General features: G+C 32.9%; 3 protein-coding genes across 6 annotated transcripts; 1 reads left to right on the forward strand and 2 right to left on the reverse strand.

The window, feature by feature from the left end:
- Nucleotides 1-1,548: 1,548 nt before the first annotated feature.
- Nucleotides 1,549-3,779, forward strand: LOC114401370 (protein PATRONUS 2-like). Of its 3 annotated transcripts, none has more exons than XM_028363882.1 (5): nt 1,549-1,668; nt 1,961-2,074; nt 2,255-2,509; nt 2,983-3,011; nt 3,298-3,779. In XM_028363882.1, exons 2-5 carry the CDS (start codon nt 2,008-2,010, stop codon nt 3,493-3,495), a joined length of 549 nt encoding a protein of 182 aa, XP_028219683.1. In that variant the 5' UTR covers nt 1,549-1,668; nt 1,961-2,007; the 3' UTR covers nt 3,496-3,779. The 3 variants fall into 3 exon arrangements, with proteins under 3 accessions (XP_028219683.1, XP_028219698.1, XP_028219691.1); XM_028363897.1 differs by having other exon boundaries at nt 1,551-1,635; XM_028363890.1 differs by having other exon boundaries at nt 1,562-1,699.
- A 1,666-nt stretch (nt 3,780-5,445) lies between these two features.
- On the reverse strand, nt 5,446-7,588 carry LOC114401392 (mitochondrial fission 1 protein A-like). The gene is made up of 5 exons (XM_028363908.1): nt 7,338-7,588; nt 7,068-7,206; nt 6,851-6,972; nt 5,903-5,966; nt 5,446-5,774 (listed from the first exon to the last, which is right to left on the reverse strand). The coding sequence occupies exons 1-5, from the start codon at nt 7,437-7,439 to the stop codon at nt 5,689-5,691; spliced, it is 513 nt and encodes a 170-aa protein (XP_028219709.1). The 5' UTR covers nt 7,440-7,588; the 3' UTR covers nt 5,446-5,688.
- A 1,240-nt stretch (nt 7,589-8,828) lies between these two features.
- LOC114401403 (probable magnesium transporter NIPA3) lies at nt 8,829-13,646 on the reverse strand. Of its 2 annotated transcripts, none has more exons than XM_028363917.1 (9): nt 13,375-13,646; nt 13,230-13,286; nt 12,714-12,804; nt 12,443-12,603; nt 12,237-12,364; nt 11,703-11,840; nt 9,887-9,979; nt 9,663-9,783; nt 8,829-9,550 (listed from the first exon to the last, which is right to left on the reverse strand). In XM_028363917.1, the coding sequence occupies exons 1-9, from the start codon at nt 13,502-13,504 to the stop codon at nt 9,420-9,422; spliced, it is 1,050 nt and encodes a 349-aa protein (XP_028219718.1). In that variant the 5' UTR covers nt 13,505-13,646; the 3' UTR covers nt 8,829-9,419. The 2 variants fall into 2 exon arrangements, with proteins under 2 accessions (XP_028219718.1, XP_028219727.1); XM_028363926.1 differs by having other exon boundaries at nt 12,714-12,833; nt 13,375-13,515.
- Nucleotides 13,647-15,091: the final 1,445 nt, after the last annotated feature.

The raw sequence follows: 15,091 nt of genomic DNA on the forward strand, positions 1-15,091 counted from the left end.
ATTCTCCAGCTTTGAATGATTACAGTGATCAAATGGTTAGCTCTCTACATCATACACAATATTTTCATGCTACACCGCTGCTATGCTAACAAAATGTGAGGGAGAAACAACAAAAAAGAAGTGGGGAAAAAATGATACAACAGAAAAAAGATACGACAGCCACCCAACAAGAAACGGCACATTATCAGCATCCGCTGCTAAATCCTAGTACATATTTCAAACAATAAGTTCTAAATAATCTGTCACATTTCAGACTTCAGCAAGTTAAACCCATTACATCAACATTGATGGTTTAATTAATCATGTGCTAGTAACTAAAACATAAATACAAATCAAAAGCTAATACTTCATAGCAAAAGTTCCACTTCTCAGTGTATGAATGTATGAAAAGTATTGTCATGACTTGAATCTCCAACATTGAAGAGGCTTGATCCCCATCACAACCCGGAGTTTGAATGAACAGTTTCCTTTCTCAGAACAATTGTCCTACACAAAACAGAAACCCATAACAATGATAATTGTTTGCAATTCAGAAAGCATCAACAGAAATAAGAAAAAACAGGCATAATTAAAATGGAAAAAAAAAATTTCTCAATTCCGTTGAACAACACATAAATTTAATTGATTTATAGGTGTTGTTTAAACGGAATTTTGATAAACGGAATTTTGATAAATAACACTTTTTAATATAGATTATTTTTATTATTGACTAAAATTTATGAAAAAATTTAAAATATTATAATTTCAATTTTTATTTACTGAATCTCACCTAATATTTTGTTACATCCCCATTTCCCTTCAATGGTGCAAGCCTTCAGCTAGGACCCATCGTGGATTTGCTAGGCTTGTTGGGACCCTTATTAGGGTTAGGTTCCAGTTCCAACAGTTCTTTTTATGACATTTTATGGGTCCAAAATAAAATAATGATAAATAAGGATCTTAATTAAATAATGATCAATTAAGTTGTTTATTTTTTTTTCATTAGGCAAATTAACTTATGTTGTTAGGGTTCTATTAACAATATAAGTTCTCCTGAAAAAAATATAAGTAAAATGGTGATGTAGCACATTGACAATAATATGACATTTAATAATAAGTATAACTGATTATTATTATTATATATAGTCCTTAAATTTTACAACTTACTAAAATTTATAATTCCTAAATTTTACAACTCTCAAGCATTATAGTCCCTGCAATTTGCAACTTACCCTCAATTTTAAAGACGTCAAGTAAATCAATCATGCAAGCTTATTATTTTAAATATAAATAAAATCTTTTTTATTTTAAACTTCTAAAAAAATTGTTACCTTTAAAATCTTATTATTAAATTTAAATTAAATAAATTTCATTTTTATGTTTATTTAATTTATTAAAATAAGAAAATAAAATAATTTAATTTATATAATTAAATAAGTATATATATAATAGTAGTCTAGCCGTAAATCTATTAGAAATTAAAAGGGAAGCTGGCAAGTTGGTAATTTTGAAATTTCGTCAAGGGCTGTGTTGTCCAAAACTCCTCAAATATATATATAAAGATGTGGCCGTAGCGGGCTTCGACAAAAAATTCAAAATCCAACAAACGGTGACGTTTTGGGTCGTCTTCTTCTTCTTCTTCTCCCTCTGCATCTCGTAATCATTCACCTTCGTTGCTCTCTATTCACGTTCTTTACTTCTAACCTTTCTGTGATTTGGGGTTTGTTCTATTGCTTCTGTTTTCCTTGTGTTATATCTCTGAATTCAATTTTTTTAATGTTTAAGAATTGGGATTTATGTTCATTAAACTTAGTTTACTTGATTGGTTAATTGATACTTGGAATTGGGAGAAAACTTATGGGATTTTGCTATAGAAAAGAAAATATTAATACTGGCAAAGGTTTTTCTTCTTCATGGTATTCATAACCCTTTTTTATTGTTATTATTATTATTCACACAAGTTTTATAATTTGTTTTGCAGAGTCCAGTATCAAAGTATTTGCTCTCTGACAAAAGTGAAATAGGATAATGGCTAAGTTTGTTGCTCCTAGCCACCTGATTATCAAAGATGAAAACTTGAATCTTCATTCCAAAAGTAAGCATTTTTATGTTATGTTGCCTATAACATCAATTTTCAGCAACTATAGTGGATTCATTATGAAATAGTAATGAAAAAGTTTGGAAATTGACTTTGCATTCTGCAACATTATTGATGGACCATTTATTATGTACTGCACTCTTCTCATACTATGTTGGTTTCGTTTGATCGGGATAGAGACTACTAAGTCGAAGAATTCCAAGACAAATGGAAAGAAAGGCGGTTCAGGGACTGCAGGTCGAAAAGCTCTAAATGATATAACAAACAAAAGTTCACTTCACCACCCTGAAGCCCCGGTTAAGAAAAGGAATTTACCCAAGGAAGATATTAATGTAAAGGAGGAAATGTTCTTGCATGATCACAAGAAGTGCATCGAGGCTCAAAATGCTGCTATGAGAAGTTTCAATCTTGAGACAGTTCTTCCACAAGATGGTAATCCCCACCTGGCTTTTACTTCAATATTCGATGTATGGCATGAGTTGCCAAAATCTTTATGGTGCAATTAAATCAATGTCTTACTGTCTTAGTTTACCACAAATTGTTACCTTGTAATTTTGACATCAATTAAATCAATGACTTAGTTTTTAACTTTACAGTTACAAGTAAAATGTGGTATTGAATCTTATGATGAGATTGTGCATGTGAGTGAGTTCTTAAGAAAATTATTTCTAGCTGTCTTTTATTAGAATACAATGAAGAGATAGTTGACATTTGGCATTGAAGTTGGCATTCTAAACTTTTGACAAAAAGGATTTCTTGTGTGATGAGTTGATTTAAAATATATCTGAACATACTCCTATTCAATCTTTTGGTGAATTAAATTTGGATATCCCTGACTATCATGTTGATGGTTATTATTATTAGATTATGTTGATAAAACTCCTTACACCATTTTATCTCTGCAGATTCCATATCTATCCTAGAGCAGATAAAGGTAATGTATCTCGGACCCCTTTTTTAGTTTGTTTTGGTTTATTTGAAGCTGAGGGATGCTTTGAGAACAACCATTGTATATGTACTATTTCATTTTTGTCATATACAATAAAAATCACATGCTTTAAGATGATTTAATTTAAATCTTGATTGAAGCATTTAAGAATCAATTCACTATAAGTTGATATGAATTTAAGCATTTTGTTGATTAGAAGCTTTTTACTGTTTGCTTCCCCTTTGTCTAACATTTGCTCTATCTTCCATTTTCATTTTTCTTGTGGCTCTAGGTTCCTCATTCCCCTCAATGCTACCCAGAACCTGTAGAATTGCCAATGTCCCAATTTTCTGATTGGTTTGACCATTCAATGCAGTGGAGCTCTCCTCCTTCTTCTCCGTTATCATGGGACTCTCCACCATCTCCCCTTGCATGGCAAAATGAAGAAGTTGAATTTGTTCTGAAGGAAGAAATTGCTGTCCAAGTGTAACCTACTGCTTCTTTTGTCTTGTAATAGAACAAGTGGATCCCACCGATGTGAATGATTGAGCCTCGTTTTTCATTTCTTTCTCGATATTGCTGCATAATCCCTTCATTTGACTGAATTTCTAGTTTCTGTCACAATTAAACATCAGATCCAGTACTCAAGCAATGTGGAACAGGTAATGTAGTGTTAACAGACTTTTGTTATCCCGCAGTAATGAGTTTGTGTTAAGCTTCCAGCACTACCGAAAAGACCAAAAAATGGCAGCAATTCCAAATTGTAGTCTGTCCAATAAGACATTTTCCAAAGTCTTGGTAACTCCATATCAAATAATCAGTATATAATGATATATATATCCTGATTATTTCATAATTCAACAAAAAAAAAAAAAACAGTATATCAGAATGCTGCAAAATATATTATCGGGGAAGATTGCTAAAAGAGTACAACACTGTCAAGGGAAAAAAAGCCAGATAAAAGAATTTGTTCAAGAAATGAGAAAAACAAGCAAAGGTCAAGTGGATTCCTTAGTAATACAATCTGCAATTATATAAACTGACAAGTGGTTTCATGGTCTAATGTCGATATTAGTGCGAGTTAAGTAAACACTTTGTATTTTTTAAGTGTTGAATTGAAAACCAAGAATGCTATGGCCAAACAAAATTATTACATTGGAGACATCAATGTTTGATGGTGTATGCAGGATAGCTTTCAAACCAGCAGATGGAAAATTCAACAATTAATACTTAAATTATTACTTCAGAATCATGTATATTGAAGTATTAAAGTATCAAATGTGTGATGATGTGTGCAAGGTACTCCTGTATTGAGGTTTTGGAAGGAAACGTGTGATCATATTTTCACAGGCTAATGGTTCAATGTTGTTACATGATTTTTAATTTTTAAAAAGAATGCTACGGATAAGAGTAGAATTAGCATAAACTTGAGTGATGCATAATCTTCACCTTCGATGGAAGGTCTCTCTCCACCGATGCCTCACTCTTCAAAACCTAAAGCAATTGCAACTCCTTAAAAATGTTCTGTGGTTTGTCTTGACCGTGTACTGAGAGGGAATTACACGGAAGTTTCCTTCATTTAACTACTTTTGTTGATTCAGTGATTCTTGTGGGTTAGGATTAAGAAGCTTCAAGGGATTTCCTAAAAGTGCCTTGTTGGCGATGGCCTACCTTGGTCCTCGGGGTATTCAGAGTTGCAACTATTTTCTTGTTTGTGCCTTGAAACAACCGTGAATTAGTTCTTTCTTGGACGACTGGTTTTTGAGCAATTTCAAGCCATTATGTCAAATCATAACCATTAACAAGTGGTCAAAGCTGGCGTGAATTGTATCAGTCTTTACACTCTTGATCATTAATCTTGAATTGACGTACGCAAATCTAACCCAAATATTGGATATGACACGGAGATCAGCAGTGAAAGGTTTATTACCCTTCACTTCCCAATTCTAATTCTGCCATTGCAACGATTTATGATCAATTTTACCGGCGCAGTCACAAATGTTGACTTTCCTAACTCCTCCTCCAAGGCGAGTGTCCTGATTAGCCTAGCTTAACTAAAAAATCAACATTAGTCGCTTTTGCAGTTCACTCACTTGAATTTATTTAACGAAAAACACATTTTTGTTGTCAATGTTGTCATACGAGATTTCCAGGTGAAAGCACACATAGTGGGACATGCCTCCCAAATTTGATTCAATCCAGTTGGCATAGAGATTCCGTTCTAATCTATAAATATTACAATCCTCACATATGTCTTAATTTCATTTTAAGTTTTTCTCGTTAAATGAATAAAATCTTCAACAATGATCAGACCGAACTTGAAATTATTGGTACATTATCATTCAAGGAGGTTAGATGCAGTCTCAAAGAGATTAGCGTAATTGGATTGCATTATATAAGAAATTTGGGGCAGGGAGGTTGAGGGGTGTATTGACAGAGATAAAAACATAAAAAGAAAGTAAATCATAGAAATGATAAAAGTACAGAGGTATATGTTTTTTTTAAACATGAAGACACGCAATACATCTCTCATCTAGTACTGAGACATCATTTCCACCGCTTTGTACACATTATTGTTCATGCCCTTCTTTTCATAAAAGCAGTAAGATGCAGCAAATTCACAGTATTATAGATGTTTGCCTCTTACATATCAGATCATGTGTGTTTTATAGAAATGATTCTATCACTTTTTTCTAGACACAGCTGCTGCAATCCCACCTGCTATAAGTCCTACAGCAGTAGCGGCAATGCCCAGGCCAATGACACCATCTACAATGAAAGAAAAGAAACAGTCAGTGCTATATAAGATCCAATATCAACCCATTTTCCTCTTGCTCTTAGCAAGAAAAAAGAAGCAGAGAAAAATGTTAAGTGGAAAATCAAGAATTGATGGGAACCTTTAGTGATCTTATCCTCGATCGTCTTCTTGAGTGTCACTGCCTGCCTCCAGTCGGGTGCAAGCTAAGGAAGAAAACATTAACATGATATCACATTAAAGTACATAGATGCTGCATTGATGCATATGCTATAGTTTGAAATTTTTTAAAAATAATGAAGGTGTGCTTTGCCCTTGCTTGGAATTTGTTGTTGGGTTTGGAGAGGTATATTACAAAAAATCCAAAACTTAAAGATATTGCATCTGTAACTTTTTCCTCTATAACAAGTGAAAAGAGGAAACAGTGAAGACTTGATGAAGACTTGAGTATATGAAAGGGAAAAGAAGAGTAAAAAAATGGACATGATTCTTGGGAACCAGTGTTTGTGTTCAAGGTGGTTAACTCAATTTCAAATTGTGTGGACCGGAGACATCAGGTAAGAGACGTCCCAACAGACAATGAAGTATTGTATTCCTTTCTGTGAACACATTGTTACAGTAAAATATGTACAGGCTTCAGAAAATGCGTAAACAGAATTCAAATACTATTCCAAAACATGATGCGTTTTGAAGGCAAGATACAGATGACAACTAGCTACACATTGAAACTCAGAGTATATTATCAAATATAGTTCAGGCTATTATGCTAGAGAGTAGAGACACAACACAAGCATGGCCTCCTTCAGGTGCAAAACATACACCTCTGCCACACTGATCAGGGGAAATCAATAGCAGAAAACACAGGGTGGTGATATTTTTTTTTCCCACAAAAAGAAAAAGCAACAACGTTATGATGTATAATTATAATTAGGATTTGTCTCCTCTAAAGTAAAGTCCTGATTAAAGATAAAGTAACTAATCTTAGTCATTGATGAGAAAATCATTGATCGATATGTCATGGACATGTATAAGAAATTATAAATGTGATTAAATATCACAATTAAGATTCCTTAGATAGATGGATACATACCGCGAGGCACCTGTCGACGAGATCCCTACTCCTTGAATAATCAGCGTTTCTATAGTATCCAACAGCCAGAAGATAAAGCTTCTCCCTTTGCTGCAGTGGGTCCTTTGTAGCAGGCAAAGATGCTGCCATTTCCATGAAATCACATACATGCATGTCATCTAACTATCAGTTATCATACATACATAATTGAATTGCAAGATGAGAGAGAGAGAGAGACCTTCAAGCATGGCTATCCCACGGTGCACATCTTGTGGGTGTTTGGAGTGAACAAGAGCCCATGATAAACGCAGGAGACAGTCCTGCATATGCTCTTCAGATGATTGTTTTTCAGCCTCCAATACCTCTCTTTCACATCCCTGCCAGCGCAGTGTCACACACAACACAACATTCAATTGCAATCTCAAACACTTAAACACATACATAATTGATTGAAAAGAGAAATTGTGAGATTTGAAACCCTAAAAGAGAATATGAAGATGATACATACAGCGACGACGTCAGAGTCACAATAAGGAAGATGGTCTTTGCCGGAGAAGAACTGCCCCACCGAGTCCACGATCATTCCTAGCTTCGCTTCAAGTTTCGCCATTTCGAGTTCAACCGAGTTTCCACTGAGTCAACTTTACTTCACAAACTCGTTCCCTCTCTTCAGCTCTCAGATAAATTCAGAGCAGACTTCTTAGATTTCGATATCGCGCGGACACCGCCTCCTATGTACTAACTTCCATAAATATCTTTTCTGCAATTATTTTTTTTATTATCATAGCCAAATACTAATAACTAATACTCTTAATATATTGGTTAAAAATTTAAAAGAAAAAAAAATTAAAATACGTAAAATTGTATTTTTCATAATTTTTTAAAGTTTTTTATGCTATTCTATAATTTTTATAATAAATATTTTATTTTTAGATTATTAATAATATTCTAAGAATACTAGTAAATAAGATCCTTATTATTATTAGTATTATTAATTAATTAATTAATTAATTAAAGCCCACTGAATCTGATGTTGTAATACAATAAACTTGTGAAATGCCAAATTACTGCTTCTATTGTCGCGTTTTGAAAACTTAAGAATTAAGTCCTGGTAATATTAGTGACAGGCAAACAAAGTAGGTCTGGTGGGGCCAGAAAACAATTCTTCAAGGTTCGTTGCATTTAATAATTTAATTGTTTTTCTAAGAGGTTTTATTCAGCAAATTGTCGTATTTCACAAAATTACATGTTATTTGTGCAAACATGATACTTCTTCTAATTAAACACTTTTAGTGCCTAAATTCTATTAGATGTCAAAATTAGATCTTTTCGTTGATACCAGTTATCCCTAGCCTAATTATTTAACAGACTAACATCTGACTAATCAAATATTTGGAAAATATTTTAAATATCATAATATCTTTAAAAAAATATCCATATTAGAATTTAAATGTGTTAATATATTAAATTCTGTATTATTTTTTAAAAAAATATTTTGATATCTGAAATGTTTTTCATGTTATTGATTAGTTACAATCCATCCTATCAATTAAGTAGATGACTAATGTCAACAAATGTTAAATTTTGAATGTCAAACTAACAAAGAGAACCCCTATTTTAAAATTTGATAAAAAAACATAAACTAAAAATCATTCAATTAAAAATCAAAATTGCATAAATATAAAAGAGCACTAGAATTTAGGTTATTATACTATCCCAGTTTTTTACATGCCTTTTTTGCCGTTATATTTGTGTTTTCCCAAGACAACATTATTCTAAACACAAATTGAGACAAGGACGAAAGAGACAGCTGGGGAAATTGCGAGGTGCCTTGCTAACATTAAGAATACACTTTTGAGGTGAGGTTCACTTCTTGGCTTCATCAAAGAAGTTGAAACTTCGAAGCCCCCACACCACAATGGTTAAGTTCATAACATATGTTTAGTTGCGCATAGCACATAATTATGCAAATAATGTTGAGATCTTCACAAACATAGTATGTTAATGTAAGAATGAGGACATATTTCTTATTCATAGCAAACTAAAATTGAGGGAAGTCTCTTAGCTTCCTGTACATATCTCATTACTTACAAACCACAAATGAATCTCTCTATGCTAAGTCAAATTGACAAAGAAAACAAATAAATAAAATTGAAAAAGAAAGCAAAATCACCATGCATATAATTTTCACAAACTAATAATCTCCATCCCCCACTCACTTTTTTGGTTCATGTAAAGAGAGCCTCACAAATACAACTAATCATCTCAATCTAATAACTATTTGGAGCATATTAGCTACTTTTGACTAGTGAACAAACCATTCATGACACAAGAAACGGTGGACAAGCTATACATTATGTAAGCATTGGTTCCAGAACCATCTTTCAAAGTCAGAACTAAAATCTATGAGGATAAATTCCTAAGATGCTCAGGGTAAAAGAATGGCTTCACAAATCTTCCATCATTTTATGGTTTCATTGGTACCTACAGCTTCATGGTGTAGTATAATCTGATGGGCATCTCATTCAGATTCTCCAGGGAAAGGCTTCTTCTTCCCCCTACAATTAAATAAATTAAGATCTTTAACCATCTAATACAATTCTTGCCTTCTTGAGCGCATATTACTCTCGGGAGATCCATTTTCCTCATCTTGCTTAAGTAATGAGTCACCATTTCCGGTAAAAAGTCGGGCAGATAGCGTAGGCGATAAAGGATCACTACCTGCAATTGTTTCAACACATGCAAATATGAAAGAATATCAATGATGGTTCCATGCATTCATCTGGCTAGTCAGTGGCAGCAGAATTAAGTGCTATGATCAAATTTACCACACCTCTAAAAGAAGAGCTTCTCTCGAAGTCCTTAGTCGCATGCAACATTATTGTTCCAGAGAGCACAATGATGAAGCCACATATTTCTGACACAATAGTTCCACCACTTTGTCCATCCCAATCCTGTAAGCATTATTTTTAAATGTAAATAGGTTCTTGTACAATCCGTAGACAACAGAAACATCTTATGCATTTAGCATTAAATGCCAAAACTAATTGATTATACCTTAAACATTATTACACTGGCTAGTATTGTAAGTGTTGTGAACATGACATAGTATATAGGAGATACAATTGCTGTGTTGAAGGTGTCAAGAGCCTGAAATAATTACAATACAATCATGTCAGTGAAGAGTAATTAGTAATTGATCCAAAATTTCATATATATAAGAACTTTGTATATAATACACAGAAAATCTGAATTCTCTAGAATTGATTTCTTTTTCCATTGAATATAAATTGGACATCATTTTAAACAAGACTTCATAAAGAAAAAAGAATAATAAACTTCACAAAATATAATGGATCACTATGTCATTGTGAGGAGTTCTTGATACCGCTAGTTTAGCAATATAAATGCCAGCATTTTCAACAATTAAACAATTCTTTCATTTTAAACATCTAAAAGATCAAATCATTACATCAAGGGATAGCACAGTCAAACAGATTAAGAAGCCAACAAAAGTAAAGAAACAGAAAAGTAACAGCCTAATCAGGCTAATAAATACTATAAAAGTAAAATCATGTTGCATGCTGTATAGAGAACTTATAATCAATTGATAGTGGGGGACTCTTTCTGATAAGATTATCAGTTAGCAATGATAGAGTACCAAACACCAAACCTTTACTAGTTCTGTTGTAAAACCATTTACTTTTGTTGTATCTTTGATTTGACTTTTGCTGTATTATGTAATCTCTTAGTTCTGAGGTTTAGTGTCGGGTACTCTGTCTTGAGTTCTGAGGTTTGTTCTATCTTGAATTTACATTACATAGGAATTCACATGTTGTAATATTGTATGTTGTATGGAGGATTTAACATGCAACTAGTAAAATCATAGGAGCAATTACTGATTATCTTATCAGAAACAGTCCTCCTGTGGAATGTAATTTCCCTCTTACTGTCTGATAAGATTAACTTAAGAAATATTAAAAAGAGGTATTAAAAGAATTCTAGATCTTTTAAATAGCTTAGCAGAGTTTCAGTTCGTAAGATTTTTCCATTCTGTTTTATGTTCAGTTGTCATCTTCCTTCAATTGTATATGAAGTTGTAGCTAAGCTTCCCTGCATTCCAATTCAAAGGAAGAGTCTGGCAACAAGACCACCTATATTTTCCTCAAAACACCAAATACTATAAATTGAGTATAAACCTATGCTACAGTGGTGCAACCCAAGAAAATGAAAAAGAAAGCTAGGGTAATAGGTGGAGACTAGCTTCTTACAAGATGAACAATACAAAATAAACAAATAGCAGAAATTAGAGAACCCCTTTTCTTCACTCAGGGTAGCCAATATTGATACCAATTTTGTCATTCTCCCTATTCAGTTATCACACCCATCATATAATCCTTCTCACTCTCTCCTCCCTCTCTCCCCTTGCCACCAGTTATTTTCTCTCTCTCCTTCAACCACATCCACATGTTGCACTCCTCCCCACTTCTGCCTCCTGTGAAACTTGTTTATCTCTTCTCCATAATCTCTCAGATCCTTATTCATGGGCATAATTTCATTTTTGAGCCTCTTAGGCCCAATGATATCCTCCTCCCTAGTATTTTATTCCCTCCTCTTTACAGTAAATCTTTCTCCCCCCCTCCCAAAAGGCTCAAAACAAAGAGCAGTTCCTATGAAATAATTGGATCAAGATAGAATGGATGAAACAGAAAATAGAAAAGAGATAATTTGCATCCTATGTACTTACAAATTACAACGAGAAGTTATATTTCAACTTAAGAATTTGTCAAATGTTTGAACTTCCAGGTCATTGATAAAAATATATGTACGACAGGCCCAGCATGCTAATTTTAAGAGACATCAGGTAACAAACCTTATTAAGATAATTCATTTGCATGATGACACATATAGCAACAACTAACATAAAAAACCATGTCTCTGGGTAGATTAACTGATTTTTCCCTTCAAAAGTTAATTTCAAAGAAGTTCCAAGGGCTTTAACACTCATCACCTGCAAAATTATAGCAATTCAATATAGATCAGCCACCATATTATTGCAGTGTTACTACAAAGAAAACATTTTTCAGTAAATCAGTTATTATGACAGAAATAATTATCCATGTAATTGGGGGAAAGGGAAAAAACTTTAGGCCATAGAAGTCTCATATAACTACACAAAAAAAATATATAAAAATTATATGGAAGCTGAAACTATATTTATGAAATGAACTTCATTAATAGAAAATAGGAATGAATGGTGAAAACCAAATTACTTTCAACATGAAATCAGGTCCCTTAGTTTGTATATGTTTTAAACTTGATAACTTTGAGTAAGCAAAACTTTGAAGTTTAGATCAATCATCAAAGAGACATTGCAGGAGAGATAACAGTAAATTAATTTACTTACAGAGAGGGAACCCATCAATGAACAAATTCCAGTAAAAACTAGCACATTCGTATGCCCACATCTTGGTGCAAAATGGAAGACCAGAATGAAAACCAACACTATTACTGAGCCCACATATGCCAGAAAAGCTGCAAGCAAGGAGGATATCTTTGTTATCAAGGAACTTCAGTGAATTGCATTTTTAAAAAAATACAGTGCATTCTAACCTGGTTGAGTGGCCATATTCCATATTTCCAGAACAGATGTAATAGGTTGTTCCTTAGGAGCATGAATAACAATAATGATACTACCAGCAATGCACATTATACAGCCCAATATCCCAAGATTGTGTAGCTTCTCTTTCAGAATAATGTCAGCCAAAACAGCACTAGAGGATACCATGCAAACATCATTGAAGAAGCAACCATGTTATGTCGCCAATGTTACAAGCTAATGCCACCTTAACTCTCAATCAACAATGAAAATTAAGGGGAATACCTCACAATAATACTTAATGCACCAAGAGGAGTAACTAGGACTGCTGGAGCAAATGCATATGCAACGAAGTTTGCAACCTCTCCTACAATCACTGAACAATAAACCATACAGAAAAGAATTCTGCAAGAAATCAGATAAAGAAAAAATGACCATGATAAACTAAAATTCGCATATTTTAATTAACCTTCAACTGCAGTACAACTTATCTACCATGTGCGTGTGTATAATAAAGAAATCTAGCAAATAAGTAAAGCCTCTGAAACATCAAATCCAGGTTCCACTATACAATGCAGAACGAAATTAATTCTAGCCAACTTACGGGATTCAAAAATTCTATTAAGAATAAAATCCAATTAAATCCATACAATGAATGGATAAAATCAAAAGCAATTATTGAGACAAAACAAAACCCATTAAGGTACAAGAAAATCTAGATTCTACACCCAAAAAAAAAAAAAAACAAAAATGACAATACTAAAAGCATAGAAGCAAAATTAAACAGTATTTAAAGCTTACTTGTGATCATTCCCACCCACCATAGTGGCTCCAAGAGATAATAATAACCACCAACACCTACAAAATGAGAAAAAAAAATTACAAAACCATGCATAACCAAAAACAAGCTTCCAAATAGAAATTATAATTGAGAAAACTCCCCCACCAGCCCTGACACCAGAAACTGCTGCAGCTCTTCTAAGGCCTTGCTTCTTAATGATAAAACTTGCCCCAATGAACCCACTTGACACCAAAGCTAGTATGAGACCTTTCAGATTCTCCTTGGACAGACCCATCTCGAAAAATCGTAACTTTCTTCTGATTTTGGATCCCTTCTTCTCCTTCTCTTCATGGATGAGATGAGACACGAGACAAACACGGTTCCTCAGATCATCATCATTGCCTGTTTCATGATTGTGGCATGTAAAGCAGGAAAAGATAGAGTGTGTACCACCACAACCTTATTATTCTACACCACCTGTGAGGGCCCCACTTGTTATTTTTAACCATTTTTTAATAGTAGTATGCTCAGAATTTTCGCATTTATTGCGGACATATTAATGAATATAAGGTCTGACTTTAAAGGAAACATGCAAGTTCTAATCCAATCGTTTTTTTTCTCCGAGGGAAGCATTCAAGTTTTTAAAGTTTTAACGCAACCTTTAATTGAATTCTCTTTGCCCTGATATGGTCAATTGAAGTCTTTTTACAATGTTACCTAATTGAGGAGTATTATAATACAGTAGAATCCTTGATTTGTGATAACGTATATGGCATTGTTTAATGCTGACTTTTCAGTCTTGTAATTTTTTTTTATTTCATCAATACACCAATAAAAATATGTGGCATTGTTTAATGCTTATAATTATAATATTTCCTATTTAATGAAAAAGTTAATTAATTTAGTAAAAAACATTTATTTTTTAAATATTTTTTGTATCTTTAATTTGAAATATATACTTTAATATTTTTTATCTTCATTAAGCATTAATTAACATTTATATTTTGGTTTTGCACGGGATGTTTCATTACTAACATAAGAAATTAGTTACTGTAAAAAAAAAACATGAGAAACTAGTTAGCTACTCAAAGTAATGAATAAAAATTTCTTAATAATATTTTTTTATATATGCTTAAATTTTAACATTTCATAAAGAATAAAAGTTGTTCTAATTAAAATTAAAATTCGATGAGGCTAATTTGAAAGAGAAAAGGATAAAACCTAAGTATATTTTAGATATAATATTTTTCAATTAAAAATAAAGTTTTACTTAAAAAATTAATACTATTCAAAATTGGTTTAAAATAACAAGTGGGAACGTTACAACCTGGTCTAATAGGTTGTCGTCCTACACACATAATCAAAATAAAACTGCCTAAAATAATCCACTAACTTTATCTTATAAAAATTTACAACTTGTGGCATTTTATTTATAAAAAAAAAAAAACAAAGTTAAAAAATAATACAAATAGTACCGCGTGTTGAATTTTTTTGTGATGGTGTCGGGAAAATTAAGGTGAGTATGCGTGTTGACTTAGTGCATGTGCACTTGAAGCTCCCGTGTGGTGTGGTGTTGAAGAAGCATCTTATGGGGATCGTTCCATGGTAGCCAAATGTAACGTGGACACGTGTTTCGTATTAGGTGGTTGGTGAGGATTTCTTGATGTGAGGCTATCACATATGACATTGCTAATAGCTTTGTGTTGGTCTTACTCAGTATTCAGTAAGTACTCACATCACATGTGGGCATCTAACATGACCCATTGTAGCCCAATGTCGGCAACCAATTAAGAAAATATTTCAAAATGCTCCATAAACCAAGAATTAGGTGCATTATTTAAGTTTTTCTTTTTAATTTAAATGAAAACATAAATTGTTTAAA

This window comes from Glycine soja, chromosome 2 (assembly GCF_004193775.1).
Source record: "Glycine soja cultivar W05 chromosome 2, ASM419377v2, whole genome shotgun sequence".
NCBI lineage: Eukaryota > Viridiplantae > Streptophyta > Magnoliopsida > Fabales > Fabaceae > Glycine > Glycine soja.